Genomic DNA, 12,998 nt, shown 5'->3' on the forward strand with positions numbered 1-12,998 from the left:
AAAATTTTTGAAGTCTGTAAAGGGGGCCCGAAAAATTTTCGCGATGATTTTTTTTTTTGCATCAGCCCCCCTAACAAGTGTTTGTAAACGGTCCCTTAGACTATTGGGTTTTGGTCGAAATGGTAAATAGGACCAAATGGTTATTGTACCAAATGGTAATGGGACCAAGTGGATGTAGTAAAATCTAACAAATTCTCGCGCATCATCAAATTTAATTTAGGATTCATTCATGAAAACCACGCTTATACCAGAACATTTTGTTATTTCTTCATCATATACCATTATTCCTCCAACTGAAATCCTCATGCAGATCAGCCGGTCCTAAACGCTGGGCCATATCGCCGTTGTTTAGTCTCAAACAATAAAGCCCTCCTTTATGTAGCGCGCGTATGTACTATGTAGGCATATATGAATGTAAATTATTGACCAAAAATACAGCCAAAAATGAGATATTTGGACATTAAAAAGTCACTTCTAGGTAAAAACTTGTACTCAGTTGTTATTAATAATCTACATACTGATGTTATATAATATTTTCTTTCTGAATAATACAGATTGTAAATAGTATTAGACAATATTAATATGCTCATTTTGATTTTGTTGATTTACGAACTAATGCAAAATGCAATATTTCAAAGACCCCTCATAATAAATTGGAAAAAGATACCACAATAGAGAAAGCATTTTTCTATAGGCAAAGGATGGGGAATGTTTATCTAAAAAGGTCATATCAAACTCAGCCTGAATAAAGGCAATAATTAAGTTAGAAATTAGGTAAAATTTGCATTTTTTCTCATTTTCGACATTTTGAAAATATAGTTATATTGAGTTTATAAAAAATCCACCTTAATGAAATTGCTGGCTTCTGCAAATTTGTGAAGAGATTCACCAATATATGTATTTTCAATACCAATTTGTTTGGGACCTGTTGAATCATGGAGTTTAATACAATATTGCCTGGAAATGCGATGAAAAACTGCTTTTTAAAACACATTTTAGGTGATTTTGGAGCGATTTTTAGGGGGTTAGGGGGTGGTCATATTTTTTAACGGGGGGCTCCAGAGAATTTTTTAGTGTCGTGATTGGAAAGTGTTATCAGAACCTATCAATGTCCCAAAATATTATTGATGGCGGCCGACCTTCATCTTTCACGTCTGCAGGAAATTAGAAAATATGCCACTGTATCTCACGAGTAATATTGATATTGCGATATGCTCAGTTGCCCATATGAAACTCATTATTTCGGACCTGATTTTGAAGAAATTCCGCGACGTTCGGCGTAAGCCGTGACAAATTGTTATCTCTCAAAGAGTTTAAGGGCTGGGGTATGAACGTTTGGACAGTATTTATTGTGGGACATTAGAACACATCAGACATATCGAATTGCATTCTGAATACGAAGAATTTTCTTCTGATATCAAATAATTTTGATTTTTTGAAATTCGCAATGTAATACACATTTTATGGCAAATCATGAAAATTGATATTTTGATATTTAACAGTACTTGAAGTAAACTTTATAAATCTGATGATTTATACTTAAAGTGTATGTAGGTGGGATGAAAAGCCGACGATCAATTGAAAATTTTGACCTTTCGTATTGAAGATATGGATTTTTTCCCAAAACACCAAAAAAATAGGTCTTTTGGGAAAAAAATCCATATCTTCAATATAAAAGGTCAAAATTTTCAATTGATCGTCGGCTTTTCCTCCCAGCTACATACACTTTAAGAATATATCATTAGATTTATAAAATTTATTTCGAGGACTGTTATATATCAAAAATTTGACAAATATCAAATTTTAATAATTTGTCATAAAATTTGTATTATATCGTGAATTTCAAAAATGAAAATTATTTGATATCAGAAAGACATGCTTCGTATTCAGAATGCAATTCGATACGTCTGAGGTGCTCTCATGTCCCACAAAAAATACTGTCGAAACGCCATAAACGCTCATTCTAGATCCCTTAACTGATTTGGATTTTTTCAACCTGTCGATTTAAGGGCTGGGGTATGAACGTTTGGACAGTATTTATTTTGGGACATTAGAGCACATCAGACATATCGAATTGCATTCTGCATACGGAGAATGTCTTTCTGATATCAAATAATTTTGATTTTTTGAAATTCGCAATTTAATACACATTTTATGTCAAATCATTAAAAATTGATATTTTTGATATTTAACAGTACTCGAAGTAAATTTTATAAATCTGATGATTTATACTTAAAGAGTATGTAGGTGGAATGAAAAGCCGACGATCAATTGAAAATTTTGACCTTTCGTATTGAAGATATGGATTTTTTTTTCCAAAACACCAAAAAAAAAAAAAAAGGTCTTTTGGGAAAAAATCCATATCTTCAATATGAAATGTCAAAATTTTCAATTGACCGTCGGCTTTTCCTCCCAGCTACATACACTTTAAGAATATATCATTAGATTTATATAATTTACTTCGAGGACTGTTATATATCAAAAATTTGAAAAATATCAAATTTTATAATTTGTCATAAAATTTGTATTATATTGTGATTTTCAAAAATGAAAATTATTTGATATCAGAAAGACATGCTTCGTATTCAGAATGCAATTCGATAGGTCTGAGGTGCTCTCATGTCCCACAAAAATACTGTCGAAACGCAATAAACGCTCATTCTAGATCCCTTAATGACAACATAATTGATATTTTGTATTCTTATGAAAATCTGCCAAATCGGAATGTTTCCAAAGAAGAGCGTATAAATTTCTAAAACACCATTCAAGATCACAGACACGTTTAAGAATTTTAAGTAGACCTTCTTTAAAAATGTAAATGCTCAAGTTGTACATTGCATAGTCCAGGTATTGTCTATTTGATATACTTCCAATTGTTTTGAGTTGAACTTGTTTCAAGCACAGCATCCACAGTTCAATATATTGATCGTTACCTCTCTTCACATTCAAGTGGGTACTTCATTTCCTGTGATCTTGCTAATTTGCATATTACTTCACAGCTTCCTGTTTCTATTCAGTTCTTCTTTCAACTTGTCGCCGCTTGTGATCATCTCCGTCATGACGATACATGTACATCATACACTTTACAATGTAAGCTAATGTAGGCTAGAAACGTCTTATAATAAGTCTTCAACCTTACATGTCTTGGGAAGAATATCAGCTGCTTTCATATTCTATAACTAATCTGTACTGAAGCCCATCCTGACGCTACAAAAACCTCGCCGTGTTTTATTTAAAAGGAATATTTCCCCGGGATTTTCCAGGTGAGTTTTCACAATGTCTTTTGCTGATATATCTAAGATCTCTTAAGCATAGAAGTTGTGTAATTTATCACCCTTTTGACTCCACAATCGGGAGGATTCAGGATTGGTCGGTCCGATTTTGTTGTTGTTGTATTTTGACACGACGAATCACAGAATCTTGTTAACCCATCTTTTAAAACAAATTTGTGTCAAAGGCACGACAAAAGTCATGTCCCATTATCTAAACGAGTTGGGCCACTTTCACTATAATCGAAGATATCATTATCAAACTTGTTGTACCATATAGAGTTGTTTGGTTAATGTGCAATGGGCATCAAGGAAAACAACAGAAAATAATGACTCCGTTTCTTGTGCTTTTTAAAAAAATAGGATTCCTTTAAATAAATGATATATTTAATTCATTTATTTATAGGCCACCCTCTCTATTTATAATTTGTTTATTTATTTATTTATTTGATTTTAAAGATCATGAAAAGAAAACATGCAAATATTCCTGTGTCAACGTTAAACACAATCACTGCCTGTCTTCCCAAGTTCCCATATATATAACAACGGCAGGTGCTGAAAATGATATATGAAAAAAGGAACAACTTTACAGAAAAATTAATAACACCATTTCTTGTGCTTTTATTATTGTTAATATTCTAAATAGTCCTACTTTAAATAAATAATATATTTAAAGAGTTCATGAAACCAAAAAAACATGCAAATATTCCTGGATGAGTACATTCACTAGTCACTACCTGTCTTTCCATGGCTGTTGATGTAATTACATCAAGATGAAGCTGTAAATAGATTGCACTAGTACCAAGTACCATTCAGATTATATAACAAATGCAGGTGTTGAAAATGATATCTGAAAAAGAAGAAACAAGTTTGTAGATCTAGAAGTTTCTGACAACGTTTAAGAAAACAGAATAATGTGTAAAACTGTAAACTACTTTGTTAATTTCCGTGGAACAACAAGATTCAGATAATGGGACATAACTTTTGTCATGCCTTTGACACAAATTCGTTTTGAAAGACGGGTTAACAAGATTTTGTTGTTCGCCGTGTCAAAATAGAAACAAAAACTTCAATAAAAATCGGACCAACAACCGACTCTACCGATTATGAAGCCAAAAGGGTGATCATTATTACAGGATTCCTTGTTTTAGTTCTCATCGATGCACCATTGCGCAATAATCTACGGTATACCAATTACGTGGTACAACAAGCTTGATATCTTCGATTATGATGAAAGCGACCCAACTCGTTTTATTTCACTCTTTAGATAATCGGACAGAACTTTTGATTCTGAGCATTAAATGAACCCAACGAGTACCTCTGGTAGCTTAGAAATTAATTTCCAGCACGCTTTTTATTTTTTACATTGAAAAACATGTGGTTGTATAAATTTTTGTTTCAGCAAGTAAACATTGTTAATTAAATCCTGTATCTTGATGAAACTGTCATCAAAACCAATCACATGTTTATTATATGGGATATGTGCGTTTATTTCATGAACAGTATAAACCATAACGGAAATGACATGCTACCTTCTGAATCTGAAAACGGCCCAATTCGTTTTATTTCACCCTTTAGGTAATCGGACAAAACTTTTGAACTTGAGCTTTAAATGAAACCAACAAGTGCCTCTGGTAGCTTAGACATTTATTTCAAGCACGCTTTTTTTTACATTGTAACAACAATACAATGTGGTTGCATAAATTTTTGTTTCTGCAAGTATACATTGTTAATTAAATCCTGTATCTTGATGAAACTGTCATCAAAATCAATCACTTGCTTATTATATGGGATATGTGCTTTTATTTCCTAAACAGTATAAATCAAAGGAAACAACATGCTTCCTTCTGAATCTGAAAACGGCCCAAAACGTTCATGTTTACGGCTTGGAATGGTCTCTTTTTATGTAGGCCCCTATATACGATTGCCGCTACAGAGCGAGTAAGATGGGCAAGGGTAAAAAAATGGAACAAGTTGAAGTATCAATTTTAAAAACCTGTGATTTCTCTATTCATTACAAACCCTATGCGTTACCAAAATACAAACATGCAGATTTTTTTTTTTTTTTCTTTTCGATTAAGGGCCTTCTAGTGATTTTCGTTATTTTAAGCTACATGTACGTACAAAGCCTAAGTAAGGGACACGGGTAATAATCATGGGCTTGTGCACGTAAGAAAATGGCGACTTGTGTGAGTATTAAAAAAAGTTTAGATTCGGGCTGCATTTTCAGTCATTTGAGATTTTTTGATGGCTCTCATTTTCATGAAAATATGGTTTAAGAAAGGTCTGTGAAAAATCAAGAATTTAATAAATCTACTTATTATTATTACATTAGTTATATGGCGCTCTAGGCTACGGTATCTATACCTTAATTTTCAACAAAAATCCCCGAAAATAATATTGGTATAAGTTCGAGTCTTTCTTTCGTTAAACATAATTTAAATTCTGGGCAAATTTTCTAAGATCTAGCCGCACATCCCAACACAAACAAAATTCGAAGACCCTCCTCACCGGGTTTGTGATGCAAGGAAGGATGCGCACCTTGATTTCGGATATTTTGTTTGATAATTATCTTTTTTTTTTTTTATTATGGAAGTCTCGTAATCCAAGAAAAAAATGGCACGCATGTCATTTGGAATGACTGGTGTTTAATTCTATTTGAAAGTTTATTTGACGTTGTGGGAAAAAAATAAAGTTACAAGGAGACCTTCACATCTTTCTTATATTTAAATTTGATTTATACGATACTTCCGCACCAAAGTGGAATCGTATACATCCGCATTATAGTGTAGGTGTGCACAGAGTATTCGATGATTGTTATTCTAGATAAATACAACATCGTATCCCACAATATAATAGGCTACGTAACCTCTACTGCGCATTTTATGCTCTCATTAAAAAAAACTGATGCCGCATCCTAAATTGAAATTGAGCATATCTCAGAAAAATGCCCCATTCAAATAAAACCGTAAATGCGATTACTTTTTACATAACATGCACACAGTGACTATTTAGTGTAGAATTTGCAGCAAAAAAAAAAAGCAACTGAAAAACACTACTTGGTTCTGATACTTTTTTTTTTCTTTATTGCACCTATTTTTTTACTCACCCTGTATTTACGCAATACCGATATCAAAAGAAATACTTATTCCATAACCCGCCATTAACATTCCTACTACGAGAATAATTGCATATTCATCAAGACTAATGATGTCCAAAACTTAATGAGCACTAATTGAAGAACACTCTTTTCCTGAAAATTAGTGTAAATCAAAATAATTTTTATCATTGTTATTTTTCAGAAGACATGACGAGACCTAAGCGACAATGGGATTTACTACTAGACCCGGTATGCAAGTATTGTAAAAGAAGATTTATTGAAAACATTCCACGTTATAAATCACATCTTCGCAGCCATGAGCTGAGTATTAAGCCTTATTGGTACAGCAATCCAACTTTAAAACCAAAGGCTGGCTGTGTGCAGATACAAACGAAAGGACATAAAAAACGAAGACGTAAAGATCACAAAATATGGAAAGGGGTTTCAGGTCATTTGAATGCAAAGAAGGATAAGCAAGGTGAAGTAAAGAAACGGCATAAATGCAGCTATTGTAATAAATCATTCAGCCAAATGGGCCACAAGAAAGAACATGAAATGATTCATACAAGACAGAAACCTCATCAATGTAGCTATTGCAACAAATCATTCAGCCAATTGGGAAACAAGAATATGCATGAAAAGACTCATACAGAAGAGAAACCACATAAATGTAGATATTGTAACAAATCATTCCGACAATTAGGACACAAGAAAGACCATGAAATGATTCATACAGGAGAGAAACCTCATCAATGTAGCTATTGCAACAAGTCATTCCGCTGTTTGGGAGACAAGAACACGCATGAAATGATTCATACAGGAGAGAAACTTCATAAATGCAGCTATTGTAACAAATCATTCACGTCATTGGGAAACAAGAATAAACATGAAATGATTCATACAGGAGAGAAACCTCATCAATGTAGCTATTGCAACAAATCATTCCGCCGTTTGGGAGACAAGAATATTCATGAAATGATTCATACAGGTGAGAAACCTTATCAATGTAGCTATTGCAACAAATCATTCAGTCGATTGGGAAACAAGAATACCCATGAAATGATTCATACAGGAGAGAAACTACATCAATGTAAATACTGCAATAAATCATTCCGCCATTTGGGACCCAAGAAAGAACATGAAATGATTCACACAGGAGAGAAACCTCATCAATGTAGCTGTTGTAACAAATCATTCACTACATTGAGTGACAAGAAGAAACATGAAATGTCTAAGAAACACAGACAACTCATGGATGCAGCTCTTTAACAAATCACTCACCCACCTGAATGTAAAGTGATCCAACTTTGGGTTGTTTTTCATTACCTAATGTTTTGCGTACAATTTACAGTCCCGGGGGACTCACTTTATCATAATAAAAATGTATTTAAAGAAACCAAAGACGTTTTGTAGTAAATAATGAAATGAAATTTCAAATAATGAAAAACAAATTGGGATACATCAAAACACAGACACTTTATATCAATTGTGAATTTTTATTTATAATGTCTCCATTTATCAGTGCGGTTTTAGAAAGCCATTAGAATTTTTAGAAAGCCGTTTTGGAGAACATTTTGGCAACATTTTGCATGGTTTTTTTTATATAATTATATATATCTTCATTGTGGAACGTTATTTTTGACATATATTGTTTTCAACATTTACTTTTTTTAAAGCATTGTTTTTAATGTTTCAGTTATGCTGAACAGAGGCTATGCTTACAAGTATTTACAGTTTTACGATGTCCGTGTGTGTGTAGTACCGTAAAACCTCGTCTACAAGCATATAGAGTGCTTCTAATGAAAGCTAAATCAACCCAGGCGCCATTATGGAGTTTGAGCAAATAAATTATAGATCCAAGCATATACAAACAAGTATTATTGTAAGACCAATCTATTGTATTGGCATATTTACGCACGTATCGTATTAATTTAGCTTCCATAAAAACACTATGTACATGCTTGCAGACGATGTTTTACGGTATATCATATATGCTTTAGGGTCCTACTTTGTAATATTTAGGTTACCCTGTTTAAGGGGGTACTACACCCCTGCCCAATTTTGTGCGCCTATTTTTGCATTTTTCTCAAAAATTATAGAGCATTGGTGACAAGTAAGATATGTATATTATAGGGGCAAGGACTGCTACACTGGAAATTTTATTTCAGCATAGACAACAGTTGTGGAGTTACAGTCAAAAATGAGGGAAAACCAATATTTGATCAATAAATCAATAACTACTTGCCTTGAGTTGCTGAATTTTCAGTGCAGTAGTTGTAGTCCTTGCCCCTATAATATACATATCTTATTTGTCACCAATGCGCTATAATTTTTGAGAAAAACGCAAAAATAAGCAACAAATTGGCTAGGGGTGTAGTACCCCCTTAATTATCGTCAAATAACGGAACGGAAGCTCAGCGATTCAACTAATGTAATAAACATCCGTTCAAGATATTAGCAAACAAGAATCATGACCTCAGATCAGACTCATTGTGTCAAGAGTCAGTCGAACAGTATGGTCAGTATTATAGGAATGAAAGCTTAAAAAGATTCCTACACGAGTGAAACCTCAGAAATCATGCTCATTGTGTCAAGAGTCAGTGACTCAGTGATTTGCCTCAAGGGCCAAGTCATACTCCATATTTGACATCGAATATTCGATTCGTTATTTAAAAGGGCATTTCGTGATCCACAGCCTCATCCCCCCACTTAAAAAAAAAAAAAAAAAGTTGAGATTTTTATACCACTGGAAACCTCTGGCTACATAATGTTTATTTACAAAATATTTCTTGCAGATTAATTCGTTTGGCAAAGATATCGTGAAATTTGAATTTCGTTCTGGTATACCAGAACGAAATTACAACGCATTGTCTATGGAGCATTGTAATACACATAATCATGCATAACTCGCAAACGCAAAATCGGAATCAACTGAAATTTTGGGAATAAGCTTTTTTCGTGGATATGTACTGACAAATGTCATAAAAAGAGGATGCTAGGATCACAAAATCCTCCTTTTAGTTGTTTTTCAAGTCATTATGTTTTAACGTAAAAGTATTCGCTACCCAACAATTATAACTTGAAATAGATTGAATAACGAATACTTGGTGAACATAATCGAGTAAAACAAGTCTGAACCAATTGCTTGCTTTTATCAGCAGTAAGTTTACGGTGTCAGGTTTTGTAGTTAAAAATTAAAAATATATATTTTAAGGATTTGATGGGTGTGTATGTTTGTTGTTGTATAATACCTATATGGCGTTATGATTTTGTTTTCTTCTTATTTGCACAGCTATAATACAAACGTCTGTTATTCGTAGATCACGTGTAAGTCGAGTCAAGTGAAGTCCTAACCTGATTGGTTTAATGATTTTTAAACAGTTTGTAAAGATTTTTGTATTCTTAATGTTAAGTTCTGCCAAATCATAATCTTTTTCAAACTAACAGAACACACTAAGTTACTTCGTTAGTCGGATTTACTATAGGGTGATTGCTGATAAATAAACTAAGAAATAACACATGACAATTAACATGATAATTATTATATAAGTGAAGATCTGATTAGTTTATTGAATCGCTACATAATACGTGGCCTTTTATTGGCTGATTAGACAAAATTGCCTCGCTATTGATTATGCGCTCATATCATACGTCAATTGATGAAGATTCGTGATGGTGATGGTAATATTTTGAGAAACATTTAATATACTTATATTTAAGTGGTATCAAAGTTTGTAAACCAGAATCTTCAAAAGGAATGTGCACAATGTGCATCGAATATGCTCTACGCTTTCCTCTATGTTAAATATTCTTTAAATTGAATTCTTTAAGGGGGTACTACACCCCTGGCCAATTTTGTGCCTATTTTTGCATTTTGCTCAAAAATTATAGCGCATTAGTGACAAGTAAGATATGTATATTATAGGGGCAAGGACTACAACTATTGCACTGAAAATTCAGCAACTCAGGGCAAATAGTTATTGATTTATTGATCAAATATTGGTTTCCCTCATTTTCGACTGTAACTCCACAACTATTGTCTGTGCTGAAATTAAATTTTCAGTGCAGTAGTTGTAGTCCTTGCCCCTATAATATTCATATCTTACTTGTCACCAGTGCGCTAGAAGTTTAGCGAAAAATGGAAAAATAGGCACAAAATTGGGCAGGGGTGAAGTATCCCCTTAAATTGAATGAATCTGATGTTCATGTAATGCTTATAATTCGGTTGTTCGATAGTTTCCCAGTTTTAATGTTTTAGCACGGTTATTAAATTCAATAAAAACATGAAATGCGCGTATATTTGTGATTAATTGTAATAATTATGTCTGGCTATGAATACTATATCACTCTCTTTGACCTCTAAACTATACTGCCGTTTGATGTCTGAAGAGATTAATCCAGCAGCACACGTGATATTCCGACCTATGGCCCTGGACCATAACTAGTTGCTTCGTAGACCAGCTATTCATTATTATAACAAAAATTATACTTTAATTTGTAAATTGATAAAATTAAAATTGGCTTTAATCTGTATAACCAAACTAAATCCTATCCATATTAAATTGCACCTTGGATTAGATTTAATTTTCTACATATAATGGCGCATTATAAATGCTTATTTATTATTTATTATTATTATTATATAAACAAATAAATAAATGAATAAGTAAATAAACAAATAAATAAAATAAATAAATAAATAAATAAATAAATAAATAAATAAATAAATAAATAAATAAATAAATAACATAAAAATCAACCTAGAGACCTCGAAACTACCACCACACATCAGTTCGTGCTAACTGTCTAATCATGCTAATACTTTTAGTGGATTATGAGGATATTAGCAAATGCTCTAAACATGTTTTATACAGATATTGAATAAAGCTAAGTAAACTGATTAATATAGCTTTTGTTTGAAGCAAATCGGACGTACTGTTTTCTTAATATATCAATTAATATTTTCTTTCTACGCTCATATCTTATTGTTTTTGTCACCAATCAATGAAGTTAATGAGCTAAAATTACTGGAAAGGATCATTAATATGTAATTTTTGGCAATATTCTAGTAACAATCCATGCCTAAAAGTTCAGATTTTCGGTTCCACAAGGGACCAAAATTCAAACATTCTCCGATTTTAATAACAATTAGTTTCAAGTTGTCCCCCTTCGAACAAGGGACAGTTCCTGTTACCCAGGCAACGGAAACACCAAATAGTGTGGAGATGTGGCAAACTGTTCTCTGTTTAAAATGTTGTTCCAAGCGGTACATTTGCATATCATTTTTTAATATTTGAAATTTGACCCCTTAAGTTTGAGCTTTCTGAACATGTTCCCCCAAATGAATTCCGCGTAGTTTTAACATGTGATATAGTCAGGACCATACTTTCATAAAATACCAAAGATAAAAAATTAAAATGATGCTATCCTCAGTACACAGCAAACTGGTATGATGATAACGTGTTGAAATAGGGTGTCTTCAGATAGCAAATAAAAATTATGCAGATAGTAAACTGGTATAAAGCTATCTTCAGTAGATAGAAACTGGTATGATGTTATGTTGTCTTCAGAAGATAGTAAACTGGTATGATGCTGTCTTCAGTAGATAACAAACTGTTAAAATACTGTCTTCAGTAGATATCACTTGAAATAGACTGTCTTCAGCTGACATATATCTGGGGAAACTTAAATAAAGCAGACAAAATGGTAAATCTTGCATAGTCCACCCAGCAAACACACAATGCTTTTAAAACATTGTAAATGTGTTATAAATAAGTTTTGGTTTTATTCAGAACGTTTTAATGACATTTAATCGGCGGTTTCTACAAATGTCATGAAAACGTTGTTAAAACGTTTATATGAAAAAAAAATTACAACATTTTAAAAATGTCAATTCTTTTGGCAAACATGTTTTTGGTAGGTTATTAAAACATTTTATAGACTCAATATAACCAGACAATCGATTTACTTGACCGCGGCAATATTGCCTCGGAGATAATTGCTTATATCGATTGGATTGATCATGGATAAATGTATTGGTGATGTCATCGGTTGAACTTTGGCAGACAATAGAATAAGTATTGATTGACAAGGTTACCATTGCGTCCCCTTGCTGCTTATTCCATCCACATCATAACTTATAATATTTTTGCTTCTGTCCTGTGCTGATACCGATACTGCGTCACTACAAAAAACCTCGCTGCGTTTGACTTGAAAGGCAGTTTCCAGGTGAGTTTTCAAAATGTATCTTTTGCTGATGCGCATGTATGTACCACCCGTCATGATAGTTTATGCACAAGAGTGAGATATCGTGTGGTTCGAGCAGATGCTCAAAACATGGATCGGGAAAACTATCTCCCTGTTGATGCGACAGACATAGGTCAGCGTTGGTAAGTTAAGATCAGTTTCAACTTCAACTTCAACTCTGATATTGGCAGGACCCAGAACGTCTGGGTATGACAGCCAAGCTTGTGCGGGGATTAAGCTTGGTTACTGAGCCTGTAGGTGTGCTTTGAATGCTTGGTTACTCGGAGCTTGGATTATGTTTTCTTTGAGGTTATTCTACTGGGGTATTGTTCGTGGGAAGAAAGAATACTTGTGACTTTGGAGTCTGGTCTGATGTTGGATAA

At 33.1% G+C, this 12,998-nt stretch overlaps 1 protein-coding gene across 3 annotated transcripts in view; it reads left to right on the plus strand.

The window, feature by feature from the left end:
- The window catches only part of LOC140150911 (uncharacterized), a 33,963-nt gene that overhangs the window by 9,317 nt on the left and 11,648 nt on the right, over positions 1-12,998 (plus strand). The window contains exons 1-2 of one of the 3 annotated variants that reach the window (XM_072173066.1): positions 2,709-3,263; positions 6,572-9,070. The exons of 1 other annotated variant lie outside the window; for it this stretch is intronic. In XM_072173066.1, coding sequence (XP_072029167.1) covers positions 6,577-7,638 — 1,062 coding nt within the window. In that variant the 5' untranslated portion in view covers positions 2,709-3,263; positions 6,572-6,576 and the 3' untranslated portion in view covers positions 7,639-9,070. Of the gene's footprint in view, positions 1-2,708; positions 3,264-6,571; positions 9,071-12,998 lie in introns of those variants that run through there. One more of the 3 variants, XM_072173067.1, reaches the window with a different exon arrangement.

Source organism: Amphiura filiformis, chromosome 4, assembly GCF_039555335.1.
Source record: "Amphiura filiformis chromosome 4, Afil_fr2py, whole genome shotgun sequence".
NCBI classification, from domain to species: domain Eukaryota; kingdom Metazoa; phylum Echinodermata; class Ophiuroidea; order Amphilepidida; family Amphiuridae; genus Amphiura; species Amphiura filiformis.